General features: G+C 40.9%; 1 protein-coding gene across 1 annotated transcript in view; it reads left to right on the top strand.

Annotated features, from left to right (window-relative positions):
* LOC139749916 (beta-galactosidase-1-like protein 2) overlaps positions 1–12,500 on the top strand; it is a 36,778-nt gene that overhangs the window by 15,340 nt on the left and 8,938 nt on the right. The window contains exons 6-10 of the mRNA XM_071664330.1: positions 1,226–1,378; positions 3,757–3,903; positions 7,446–7,541; positions 8,421–8,515; positions 12,323–12,474. Of these exons, the coding sequence (XP_071520431.1) occupies positions 1,226–1,378; positions 3,757–3,903; positions 7,446–7,541; positions 8,421–8,515; positions 12,323–12,474 (643 nt within the window). The remainder of the gene's footprint in view (positions 1–1,225; positions 1,379–3,756; positions 3,904–7,445; positions 7,542–8,420; positions 8,516–12,322; positions 12,475–12,500) is intronic.

A 12,500-nucleotide genomic window follows, 5' to 3' on the forward strand; every position in this document is an offset into this window, starting at 1 on the left:
TATATATATATATATATATATATGGAGTCAGAATAGTCAATTCTATCGTATATATGAGTGGAATTACTTTTGTGGTCGCCTACCAAACCTGGGAGACCCTGGCAGCTATCTCTTTAAGTCTGGTTGTCCACCAACCTGCCGCCAGGTCCCGCTCACCCACCACACTGTAAAAAGTCGTCCTATTTCTTTTTTTCCTATTCTTACATTTTACTTCGTACCCTCCTTGGCCTGCGGGATTATGGCTCCTCCTCTCGCTTCTCACGTCCAATTATTTCATCAAAGGACACATGGTAGATGGAAGTCAAGGTGGCATGAAGGAAGAAAATTTCAGGGAGGGGGAAAGAAGAAAGAAGTCAGTAATGAATTCCCATTTTTATTGAGACTTTATTCAACTTTTCCACAGAGCGTTGTTAAGGCTACAGTTGCTCCTTCCCTCGTCGTCTTGACGTAGATCATTGCCATCTTTCCCGCCAACTTCGTTTAGCGCCTTGTCTCTCATCACACAACTTGCAGCATACCCTCTCGACCCACTTTCTTGAAGTGGGTTAATTTCCTAACTTTTCCTATTCTCATACTTGACATTGTTTAGTTCCTTCATCACTCTTACGGGCCCAAGAAACTGGAGCATCATGTTGATCGTATCTGGGGAATATTTGTGTGGTGTGTGTGTGTGTGTGTGTGTGTGTGTGTGTGTGTGTGTGTGTGTCTCAGTTGACCTGCCTTTCTCGGTTTCTACCTGTAGTCTTGTGTTTGTTTAATTACCTACTTATAGTTCCCCGTAATCTTCTACCAGTAACTTAGCTTTAGTTACTCAGGTACAGATCCTATTGGCCTGCATTAAACCTGTTCCAGAAACTGATCGACTGATTTCAAAAATAATTTGTCAGTGACTCAATCTCAGGTTATCTCATTCAGATGTGTGCTTCTGTGTTTTTTTTTTTTTTTCTGGTGACAGGGTAGGTTTTGATTAGAATGTCCCCTTTCACATGTAGGTGCCCGTAATTTGCTCCTTGCGATATGACGATCATTCCCTGACTCCATCTCACAGTGTCCGAAGCCTCTACTTTACATTAGGTTGAGATGAATGTCATGAAGCACACATCCAATCAAAGCTCGAGCCTACAACATCTCTATGCTTTTAAGTTCGATAGAACAGGACATATTGCTCAGAATATGGAACTTTTTGCATCATCTTTCCCAAGACTTCCTCAACTTTGTCTTTCAGTGCTGATGACGGCCAACTTCCAGAAGAACGTGGAGAAGAACCTGGCCAAACTGAAGGAGCTGCAGCCTCATCGTCCTCTCCTGGTGACCGAGTTCTGGACTGGTTGGTATGATCACTGGCTGCAGGAGAGCCACTCCACATGGGAACCTTCCAGTGAGTTCAGCACTTCGATCCACTTTCATTAATCACAACATTACAACGCTGTTGCCAGTGATCTGAGGCAGACGAACAAATAGTGAAACCGAAGCATTGTTGTTCATGATTGGTCTCATTGGAAATCAGACTGCGCGAAAAATAATTGGCTATCCATATAAACAAATGGTAATAAAAGGTCTATATATATATATATATATATATATATATATATATATATATATATATATATATATATATATATATATATATATATATATTTGATAAAAAATGTAATTTTGGGTCACTTTGCTTATGTCCAGATTAATTAAAGAACTCGCGGTCTCTTCTATATTGTAAAAAAAAGTCCTGATTGGCCAAGGAGCAATTAGGGATTTTTTGGTTGGCGTTCTGTGCCCATCTGCCACGTTACGGTCGCTAAGGAGATGGATGACGGGGCTGAGGAAAGCGAGGACAAAGGCAGGAGAAGAGAGAGAGAGAGAGAGAGAGAGAGAGAGAGAGAGAGAGAGAGAGAGAGAGAGAGAGAGAGAGAGAGAGAGAGAGAGAGAGAGAGAGAGAGAGAGAGAGTACGTGAATCAAATATCTATCAGAGGACCTGTTTACTTGCTGGAGGAATTGAGGATCTTTATTTACTTACCTGATTAATGAGAACCAGCCGACTGGAAGTAATCAGTTGACTCTTGTACGAATCTATCATTCTGGTATTTAAAGGAGTAAGAGCCGAATAACTTTAGCTTTCAGTTATCGTTCTTGTAAGGCCCTATATCCGTAAGAAACCATTTGCTTCTATCCTTTAACCTGGTATTTCTGGGGGTGAGGATCTCTCAGTCAGAAATCTATCGTATGTCAGATGCCTCCTGAACTGAAAACACTCTGATCATCATCTAATTAAGTTGGATGATACATATTTCTCACAATTCAACTAATTAAAAGCACTGTACTATCATTTTCTTATACATCCACTCACTGCAAGAAAGACCGCTATCTGAACTTATCTTAACTGGTTCTTATCAACAGATCACCATCATCCATGACTTCATAGGAACATTACGTATGCTTTGCACCAACTAAATATTTGTTTGATTATAGAGAGTTACATGCTTAAGTGTTTATAGCAAATACAGATATGCTACATAACCCACCAAGGTAAGCAGTGACGTAATAGTTTGTTTTTTCTTGTTCAAACAAATGTTAAAGGAAGATTTATCGTTACATATCGATGTTTTCGTTTAAACATTTCTTAGCTTATATCTTCTGGTTTCACGTCTATATAGAATAAAACAGGTGATGTCTTAAATTCACTATCATCAACAACTTCGGGATGTCAAATGTTAAGACAAATGATTATAATTAGCCTAGAATACACTCGGTGTTTCAGTATGGTGTCATTACAGTTGTTAAGATCAATATTTACTCCCACATAAACCTTATTTCTGTACCTGTGCTGAGTATGGCAACTATAATGAAATTGATGGATGAAAACGGTCTCAAAAGTACTTAAAAGCAGAGAACACAAATTAGTAGTTGGACACATAAAACAGGATGTGCACTGACAGTCATATGTTTTACTAAGTAATGCGAAAGAATACAAAGCAATTCAAAGAGCAATAGACCATTTGGTTCTTTCTATGCTGTTTGCGATATAGAAAGATATCAGAAATTCATAAAATAGTGTGGTAAAAGTTAGAAGGAATACAAATGATTCTAAGAGAATAATCTTGAAATATCAGTGTGATTAAGGAGGCGCAAATGATATAAGCCGTAGATCTGAAGCAAATTATTTGTCAAGTCTATTCTCAAAAGTATCTAAAGTATTGCTTTCAACCATTCTAAATGTTAAATCATTCCATATGTTAACAGTCATGTTAAGGAAAAAGCACTTCGCGTCATTCAAAGTAAAATGCTTGCCCGCGATTCTTCTTTATCCATTAGTGCAAATGAAACCAAACGATTCAAGTCTTAAGCATCTTATTCATAGATATCAAAATTTGTTTACCACATTTTGATAAGTACAGTCATTGGCTAGACTATCTAGTATTTTGCCTCTTTCATCGTCCGTGGATAAAACTTACCAGGGTCTACTGTTATATATATATAATCATTGCGTTTATTGCTGATAGTATGCCTTTAGCTTTTATGTCAATTTCTACAGCTCTTTTGTCAATCTGTTGCAGCTGATTGTTGCTCTAGTATTCAAATGATCATGTTCCCTTATTGTGCTAGGAAAGGATATTCACTAAGTAGATATCCTGAAAAGCGAATATATTGTTGGGATCTGTTAGCTCCAGTCGAAAAGCATTTCTTTGATCCTGTACTTGTTCGTATGGGGCAACGTCTGTGTTTTCTTTTTTTCCCTATTTCCCCTCTTTTCCTAATAGAGTTCGCGTCGACACTGGAGCAGATCCTGCAGCTCAACTCCTCCGTCAACATGTATATGTTCATCGGCGGCACTAGCTTCGGTTTCATGGCCGGAGCCAACACGATGAATGCCTCTCCTCATTACGCCTCTGACGTCTCCTCCTATGGTAGGTCCTGGCATTTTATTCTCACACCATACTTTCATTCCTTACCTCGCGCTGCACAAACCAGCCTTTTGTTCCCTAAGTTCTAGGTGCAATCACCTATTCCTCATTTAGCCTTCGATACATTCTGGTCTTCGTTCCCTCGTTATATCTTCTACTCAAGCATATAATGTGTGTTCTGTTTCGCTATCACTCCTCCTACAGCACCTTCTGCGGTAGATGTCCTGGTGCTCTGTATTTTAGGACTTCATAACCAGCCTCTGCCGTAGATCCTGAACATCAGAATCCTTATTTCATCCACACCAGAACCTATTGAGACAATTCCTTTAACCTTTTAGCCAGACTATAACAGTGACGTGGGTTTCAACAGCTTGATTTACACAGTTTCAGTAAACTGCAACTTTCTCTTCTTCTAATTCCTATAAACTCCTCCAACCATTCGCTACTATAACTACCATAATTCAGATATCTTCAGTTTCCATCAGCTTCCAAAGCTCGTTTACATTCATTTGCCACCTGTGTCTAGTTATATGCCTTCCCAGCTACAACCATTCTTTCTAAACTATCTTGAATAAATATCATCTGACATCTACATAAAGCTGCAATTCCTCCAAATGCAATATTAACAAGACACGGTTATTATCTCTACAAGTCTCAGTCCTACGTGGGTCAACCCCTGCATCGATATTGTCACTCTTTTCCTCCTTTGTCAGCATCCTAATGACCCAATTGTCACACTTCCCCTCCCCAGCACCCTGCTGATGGAGATATGATCACACTTAGCCTCAGGTGACCCTACTGACGTATGTATAGTTGCACTTCCACTCCACATTAACCTGCTGGTGAAGCTATGACCACATTCACCCCTCCTAGTACCTTACTGGTGGAGCTATAGTCACACCTACCCTTCCCAGAAACCTTCTGACGGAGATATGATCATACTTACCTATCCCAGCGTCCTTCAGTGGAAGCTGTAGTCACAAGCAACCTTCTCAGCACCCTGATGTGGGAGCTATTGTCACACTAACCCTTCTCAGCACCCTGGAGGTAAAACTATATAACATCTTCCCTTCGCAGATTCCTTTATTTAGCCAAGATCCGCGTGAATCATTCCTGACCTTCAAGAGTGCTTATCCCTCCACCCCCTTACTAATGCCCCATCCTTGAGTGCTCTAAGTCCACAGTCCAGACTCTCGCCTTGATCATTATTTGTTCTAGCCAATCACTTCTCTACGTCGCTATACATTAACAATTTCCTGTAGCCTCTCCCCTGCAAAAGACACACTTTCTCTGATCATTATTTGCTTTATATCTATGAACAACAGCTGAAACTTTATATTCTTAAATCATTTAACTTCAAGACATATCCTGCTTATTGGTATATCAAATCTTGACAGACTCAAATGTTTTATATAAAAGAAATCCACGAATGCAACTGTTCATTCCTTTGATCTTCCCAGTTTCTTGAGGACCTCACTTTCCCTCGGTCTACACCCAGTACACTCTCCTCTTTTGCTGTACACCTCACCTTCCTCCTTAGATGTGGAGGACTACTGGCCTTCAGTGAGCAGGGTCTGTACTTTCTCTACACACTCATCAGACACTTCATGCAGGAATCAGCGGCCTCTTGAATTTTCTGCAAAAAGCATGAGAGAAAAGCCTCTGCCATATTTCTCAACCTCTCCTCCCAGAACAGACGGTACAGCTGGTGAGGGAGACGATTCATTCCCTTGGATGGGTAATATTTTCCACATTCTCGAGGAGACGATTTTCTGTGACGATGTAAGGCCTTCGTACATTCAAGGTCGCTGCATCGTAACTTCATTTCTCTGATTGTAGTATCTGTCGCCAATCTGTGCATTTTTTCTCTTCCGTATATTGTTCAGGAATCTCTATCACGCCCAGGAGCCAGGCAGTCTTCCCCTCAATATATCAAACCTACGGATGACGTACATATCTAAATTTTCTCTTAGAGTCCGACAGTGATATAGTCTTTACTTGATCTCCATCATCCATTCATACGATCCTTATCAAAGACCATTAGGTTGAGATGCTATTCACCCCCAGCTCATGCCAAATGAATACTTGTGTATATTTCTTGTTACAATTTCCATTTAACATCTATGATTCTCATTTATGAACATTTAACTATATCGTCTGAAGTATGCCAGATACTTGTCTTTCTCAGTGCCTCTGGAGAACTGACCTCTTTCATGTAAACTCTTTTCTATGGTAACTGGCATAATTTCATTAATGATCAAAGCTTACAAAACAGAACTGTTATGAGCACATCTACTACGATAGTGACATTGATAGCATATCAGTTCTCCTATACACATGATCAGCTACCAGATAAAAGGTGAGTTTGTCTTTCATTGCAGCCAGGACACATTCAGGAATTCCAATACTATCACTGTTTTGTTATTCCTGCATACTACATTACACACATATGTACAAGAGCTATTTATGAGTCAGTCCAAACTATTTGTGGAGAGCTGACTTATTTCACTATGTAGACGTTATCAGTCTCTGGCATATAGGTAGTCTCGAGGTCACATACAAAAGTGAAGATTTTATCTTTATTAGCCTATTTTGTTTCATCTCACGGCAACTCAAAAATCTCTGCAAATGCTGGCGAAAAAGAAAAAAGAATGTACATATATATATTTTCCATTCATGTATGATAAACTTAACTACATACGCAAGAGAGTGAGATTTCCTGTGATATACACTAGGAAATTTAAGCTTAATCCCTAATATTCAGAATACTCGTCATGTTATATCTAACATTTCTATGCTGAAGCAACAAAACATTATTTTCTATTTCTTTTTTCAAACCTTGTGTCAGAGAAGCTGATGTGTGAGATATCAGGTCAGACAGTTACTCACTGAAACAGTCTGATATCGGAACCTTGGAAACGGCTGAGTGCTCTCTACCATCTTCATGCAGTGAAGATAGATAGTGATTCATTTTGCCAACTGATGTCTCAGGCAATAGTGACGATAAAGAGCCTAGTGTCTACAGTTACTCTTCATTAACGCAATTTACAGTCGTTATTAACCATTATCATAGATGAGTAAAATGAAAACTAAAGGGAATAATTGACGGTAGTATGGCCTCTTTATCAACCTACAAAGTTTAAGAACTACAATTCTACGAAATTCTGGAGAGTAGATTACTCAAATTCTTTTAATGCTAAAAATAGATAATGTATGAAGTAGATGGTCCTTCCTTTTTTCACATAATACGCTTCTTTGACTTCAGAAGTTGCCGAAGAATAGAGGAGAGAGAGAGAGAGAGAGAGAGAGAGAGAGAGAGAGAGAGAGAGAGAGAGAGAGAGAGAGAGAGAGAGAGAGAGAGAGAGAGAGAGAGAGAGAGAGAGAGAGAGAGAGAGAGAGAGAGAGAGAGAGAGAGAGAGAGAGAGAGAGAGAGAGAGAGAGAGAGAGAGAGAGAGAGAGAGAGAGTGTATGTGTGTGTGTTCATATGCCTTGGTGAACACTTGCCATGCTATTAATACTCTTCTCTCCCTGCACCTTTCCTGTAGACTACGACGCCCCGCTGACAGAGTCCGGTGACTACACGGAGAAGTACACACTCGCCAAGGAGATCATGGCCAAATACAACCCACTGGAAGGCATAGGTGAGGCCTGGGAAGGATTCTCTTGCTCTTCGATTCCTTGTATGTTACACATTCTGGATCTGTTGTGGTGGGAGAACCAATACAGTTGGATATCTGGCCATGTATACCCTATAGTCTGTGTGTGAGTGTTTACCTGAATTTACATAAGAAAAACAGACAACAAGAGGCCTGATTTACCTTCAGCTGGGTTGTCTGGTAAAAAGAAAAAAGAATAAGAATTTTAACTTGACAAGATGTAATTCCGCTTAGCAGTTTTTTTTTAAGCTATTATCGACTCTCTTTCTAGTATCCCCGTTACTGCTCTCGTTTACACAGTTTATTTCTGGTGATTTTCTCAGAGTATACCTGAATTTATAAAACATTTGTGGGTGGGGGGACTGGGTACTAGATCAGTAGATACTTGTGGTCTGGCTGTATGGGTATGTATGCCTGTAGGAGTGAACAACCTTTCCCCAGAAAGATAATAGCCCACATCCTAGAAAGTATGTATTGAACATGAAGTACCTCGGAGAAGTATTGAAACTGAGGATGAATCGAAGAATCAGTGACTGTGTAGAGTTTGTTGTATAGCTCCTTAATAACCAAATGTTATAGGAATATATACCGCTAGTGAGGCAGTTTACGGCTCTGGAGACGATCGGTCATGAAGTATATACAGCTCAGAATGGTACGTTTTATTTAGAATATTTACATGAATGCCTGGTCTGTAGTATGATAGTATGTTGGTGTGTATATGAGGACACCATAATTGATGAATCTGCTGTCTTTTGATCAAGTACTTATATATATCAGCTGCCAAAGCATTAGACATGACGATGCTCACCCTAAAAGATATCATGGCATGAGTTGACCCACTGTGTGTATGTCCGTCCATATCAGTGGATCATCCAGACCCACCGGTGGAGCGTATGAAGGTGGCCTACCCGTCCTGCCCCGTCACCCAGACGCTTCCCCTGTCCACACTGCTGGCTCAGGTACGGTCCTCCCACACTGCTGACCCAGGTACGTTCCTCCCAAACTGCCGGTCCAGGTACGTTCCTCCCACACTGCTGGCCCAGGTACGTTCCTCCCCCATTGCTGGTTCAGGTACGTCCCTCCCACACTGCTGGTCAAGGTACGTTCCTCCCACACTACTGGCTCAAATACGTTCCTCCCACACTGCTGGCCCAGGAACATTCCTCCTACACTGCTGGCTCAGGTACATTCCTCCCACACATTTTACCCAGGTGCTTTCTGCTCAGGTACGGTCCTCATACATTACTGGCTCAGGTGCGTTCCTCCCACACTACTGGTTCAGGCACATTCCTCCGACGCTGCTGATCCAGGTAAGGTCCTCCCACACTGCAACACTAATACTATCTAAAATCAACTCAGCCAAATTGCAATCCAGTGTATCGCCTACAGGTTACAGCCTCCATGATGAGGCAAAGGGTTCATAGTGAGTCTATAGGTATGAATTACTGAGGAATCATGATGAAATAAAGTGATAAAAATCATTGAATTAATCGAAATGAGAAGAGGGCAGATAGAGCAATGTCACACACACACACACACACACACACACACACACACACACACACACACACACACAGACACACAGACACACAGACACACACACACACACACACACACACACACACACACACACACACACACACACACGCACACACACACACACACACACACACACACACACACACACACACACACACACACATAATGTATATTCTCACGAAGACTTATAGACAGATGTGGGCAACACACCAGACATCTTAGATGCTAACAATACCTCTCTCATTAACGCAGGAGAAATGAAAAAATGAAATAAAGTCACGCCACACAGTGATAGGAATAATCTGGGGCAACTTGAGGGAAAGGATCATAAAAAGGTAACAACAAAACTGGCGACCGAAAAGTGGGTCGTTTTGATACGTGTTTTGAGACCGGGTTGGAAACATTTCTGCTGCGTCTGAATGCACTCATGCATTTCCTGAGTCACATCACTGAAGGAACCCACCTGAAAATGGATTACCGCCAGGAAGAAATGAGCCAAAGAGGATGAATCGTGGACACAGGAAAGTAGGTTATTTTCTCCCGAAACTGAGAGAGATCTTGGGATTTCTCGCACATTCGTGTGCTTGTGGCCTGAGTGATGGGGAGAGGGATGTCTGCAAGGTGAAGAGGGAGAGCCTCGAAAAACAGCTGCTGAAGATCACTTGTTAGGTAATGCTCAGATGATATGTTCACTACAACTATTGCCATCAAGCAACGATTTCATCTGAACTGTCTGGCTTTGTTTGTAAACTGAAGCTTATGTATGAAAATGAAACACATCTCATGACTACTGCCATTAAAGAATATCTAAATGAGAGACATCGTCTACTTAGTACTCAAATGACACAGGAATACCTCGATAAAGGTTTGGGTTTCGAGGGAAGTGAGATTTTACGATGATGATCCCCATCTCTATCCCTTGGCGTGTTTCATAACTGGAGGAGTTCCTATAACCGTTATACCAAGGAGCACAACTATGAAGACAAGAGTGGTCATATTACATGTAATTTGTGAGGGTGGATTTATAAACACAATGTAGGAAAGATGACATAAAATGCATGACAGGTTCAAAGATGACCATTACTTGGAAATTGTGGAGAATGTTACATATTTCCTCGTGTGCACACAAGTACACAAGTTCTTCCGATTCTAGAAGGGATTATCTTCAAGCAAGATGAGTGTCTGCACCAAGGCGTGCCTGAAAGAAATATCTAGGTGTCTGTACTAAGACAAGATAGGCCTGGAAAGATCAGAACGAGCTCAAAGGCACACTTTCTTCGGGAAGAAGAGGGAATGCTATCTGGACAATACGACTTACTTGAATCTGGGAAAGTACTCGGAAGAATCTGCGTGAGAAAAGTATAGGAGGTAGCATAGATTCAGTTGGAGGATTTGGGGAAGAAGGTAGAATTAGTGTGGAATGAAATACCACAAAATACATCTATATCATTTAGAGAGTTAGCTGTAGATTGATCAGATTGGAAGAGAGGGGGAAGAAGGGACGTATGACTGCTTCCCAGCCACGATAATTTTCATTACGTGTTCAGCACAGTTAGACGCATCCCGGTCAGAGAAGCAGTACTCATCCCAAGGAATAGTCAGTAAAAATGTTACTCAGGAATGACTGGTGAACTCTCCCTGAGTGGCAGAGTTTCTGTGTAGAGAGAAGGACTTATAGAGATCGTGATCAGTTACATGTGTTTCTTCAATAACAACTTATCGTTTCATTTGATCTTATTTCATCGTTTCATTTGATCTTTATTTGGAAGACGATGAGGTATCTGCATCACAACATAATCAATATCAAATGGTCACAAATTATTACCAGAATATGAAAGCCCTGCTCGTGCACTGTAGAAATACGATTGTATTATTGATCATAACACCGAAGCTCAGACAATATGTTATATTCTTGAACATAAAGCTCAAAAGTATCTTATTTTTTCTTAAAATATATCTATTATCCTTATCATCCTCACAATATATTCCATATTTCCAATATTTTCACCGTCTTAGATATGATTAGGAAGACAGGGGAAAAAGATCTTAAAGAAGTTCTGAACAATGTCCTAAACGTAAGTTACTTGATAAGTCATTTGCTGATAGCAAAGAAATGGTCGATCAGAAGCTAAAGAAAACAAAACACTCGATTGCCATATGGGCAAAAATTAGATTATCCTCTATACCAAGGGTTTGCTATCTATCTATGATCTGTATAAAGAAAAAACAAATATCTTTTGTCTAAGTGAATAGAAAGAAGAGAGAAAACGGCTATTAGTCAACTGCTGAACGATAAATCATCACACAGATATCTAAACACAGGCATTCTCTTGGCGAACTAAATGTGTACAGCTGTTGTGGGAGGTGTGGCAAGGATGACTACGCGGACACGTGTGCTCAGACATTGCCTCTGTCACGAATGATTTAATCACGAACGTTCTCTTGCTATACACATGAGACAAGAGAACGATCAGGCTCTTTGTGGAATTGGTTTAAGAGGAATGTGATCACACGGTAAGGTCCTGTTAGGGATGCGGTCACACGATGACGTACTGTTAGAGGTCTGGTCACACGATGACGTACTGTTAGGGGTGTGGTCACACGGTAACGTCCTGTTAGGGATGTGGTCACACGGTAACACAAATAGTAATCAGTAATCGTAATCACAGAGGACGCACATACCTGTCAGATGTGTAAGTCATTCACGTCTGTTGTTAAATCATATCTTGATCATAAGTGTTCGAATTACAGAGAAATATGCTTCATTCATATGTCTGTTATACTTATCAGTAATGTACTTCCCTGATTTCATCCACCTTGTACGTATGTCATACACATCTATCAAACGGAGATGTGTACACAGATGTTGCTACACATCACCAATATAATCATTTGTCATATACAAATCTTTGAAAAGCCTCTGACTAATAAAGTCGTCAACCAGTCATTATGGAGAGTCATCTGGTGCGGTGATCTTGCGATCGATCATACAAAACACAAGGAAGGTCCTCCACTCTGACGTGGAGTTATAAACACACTACTGTCTTAGAATGACTAGTTGGGTTGGGAGGCGAGGGACGCCCTTATTGTGATCATGGACCGCCCTTTGTAGTGTCTGAGCTAGTAATTTCGGTTCGATTTCTCGATGAAGGAAGTTGTTGCGTGTATTTCAGCCGACGTGTATATACGTTTATATACGCAATACTTATCAAGTTTCTCTCTTCTAGCACGAGAGCATTGAGAGCTTTGAGGGACCCCTCAGCATGGAGTTGCTGCCCATCAACAACCAAAGTGGCCAGGCCCACGGGTATATCCTTTACACCACGAACGCCTTCCTCGCTGCCACAGATTCCACCCTAAAGATCCGGGGTCACGTCAGGTCAGTGAACACATTCCAAGGTCACG

The sequence above is a fragment of the Panulirus ornatus genome, chromosome 8 (genome assembly GCF_036320965.1).
Source record: "Panulirus ornatus isolate Po-2019 chromosome 8, ASM3632096v1, whole genome shotgun sequence".
Lineage (NCBI taxonomy): Eukaryota > Metazoa > Arthropoda > Malacostraca > Decapoda > Palinuridae > Panulirus > Panulirus ornatus.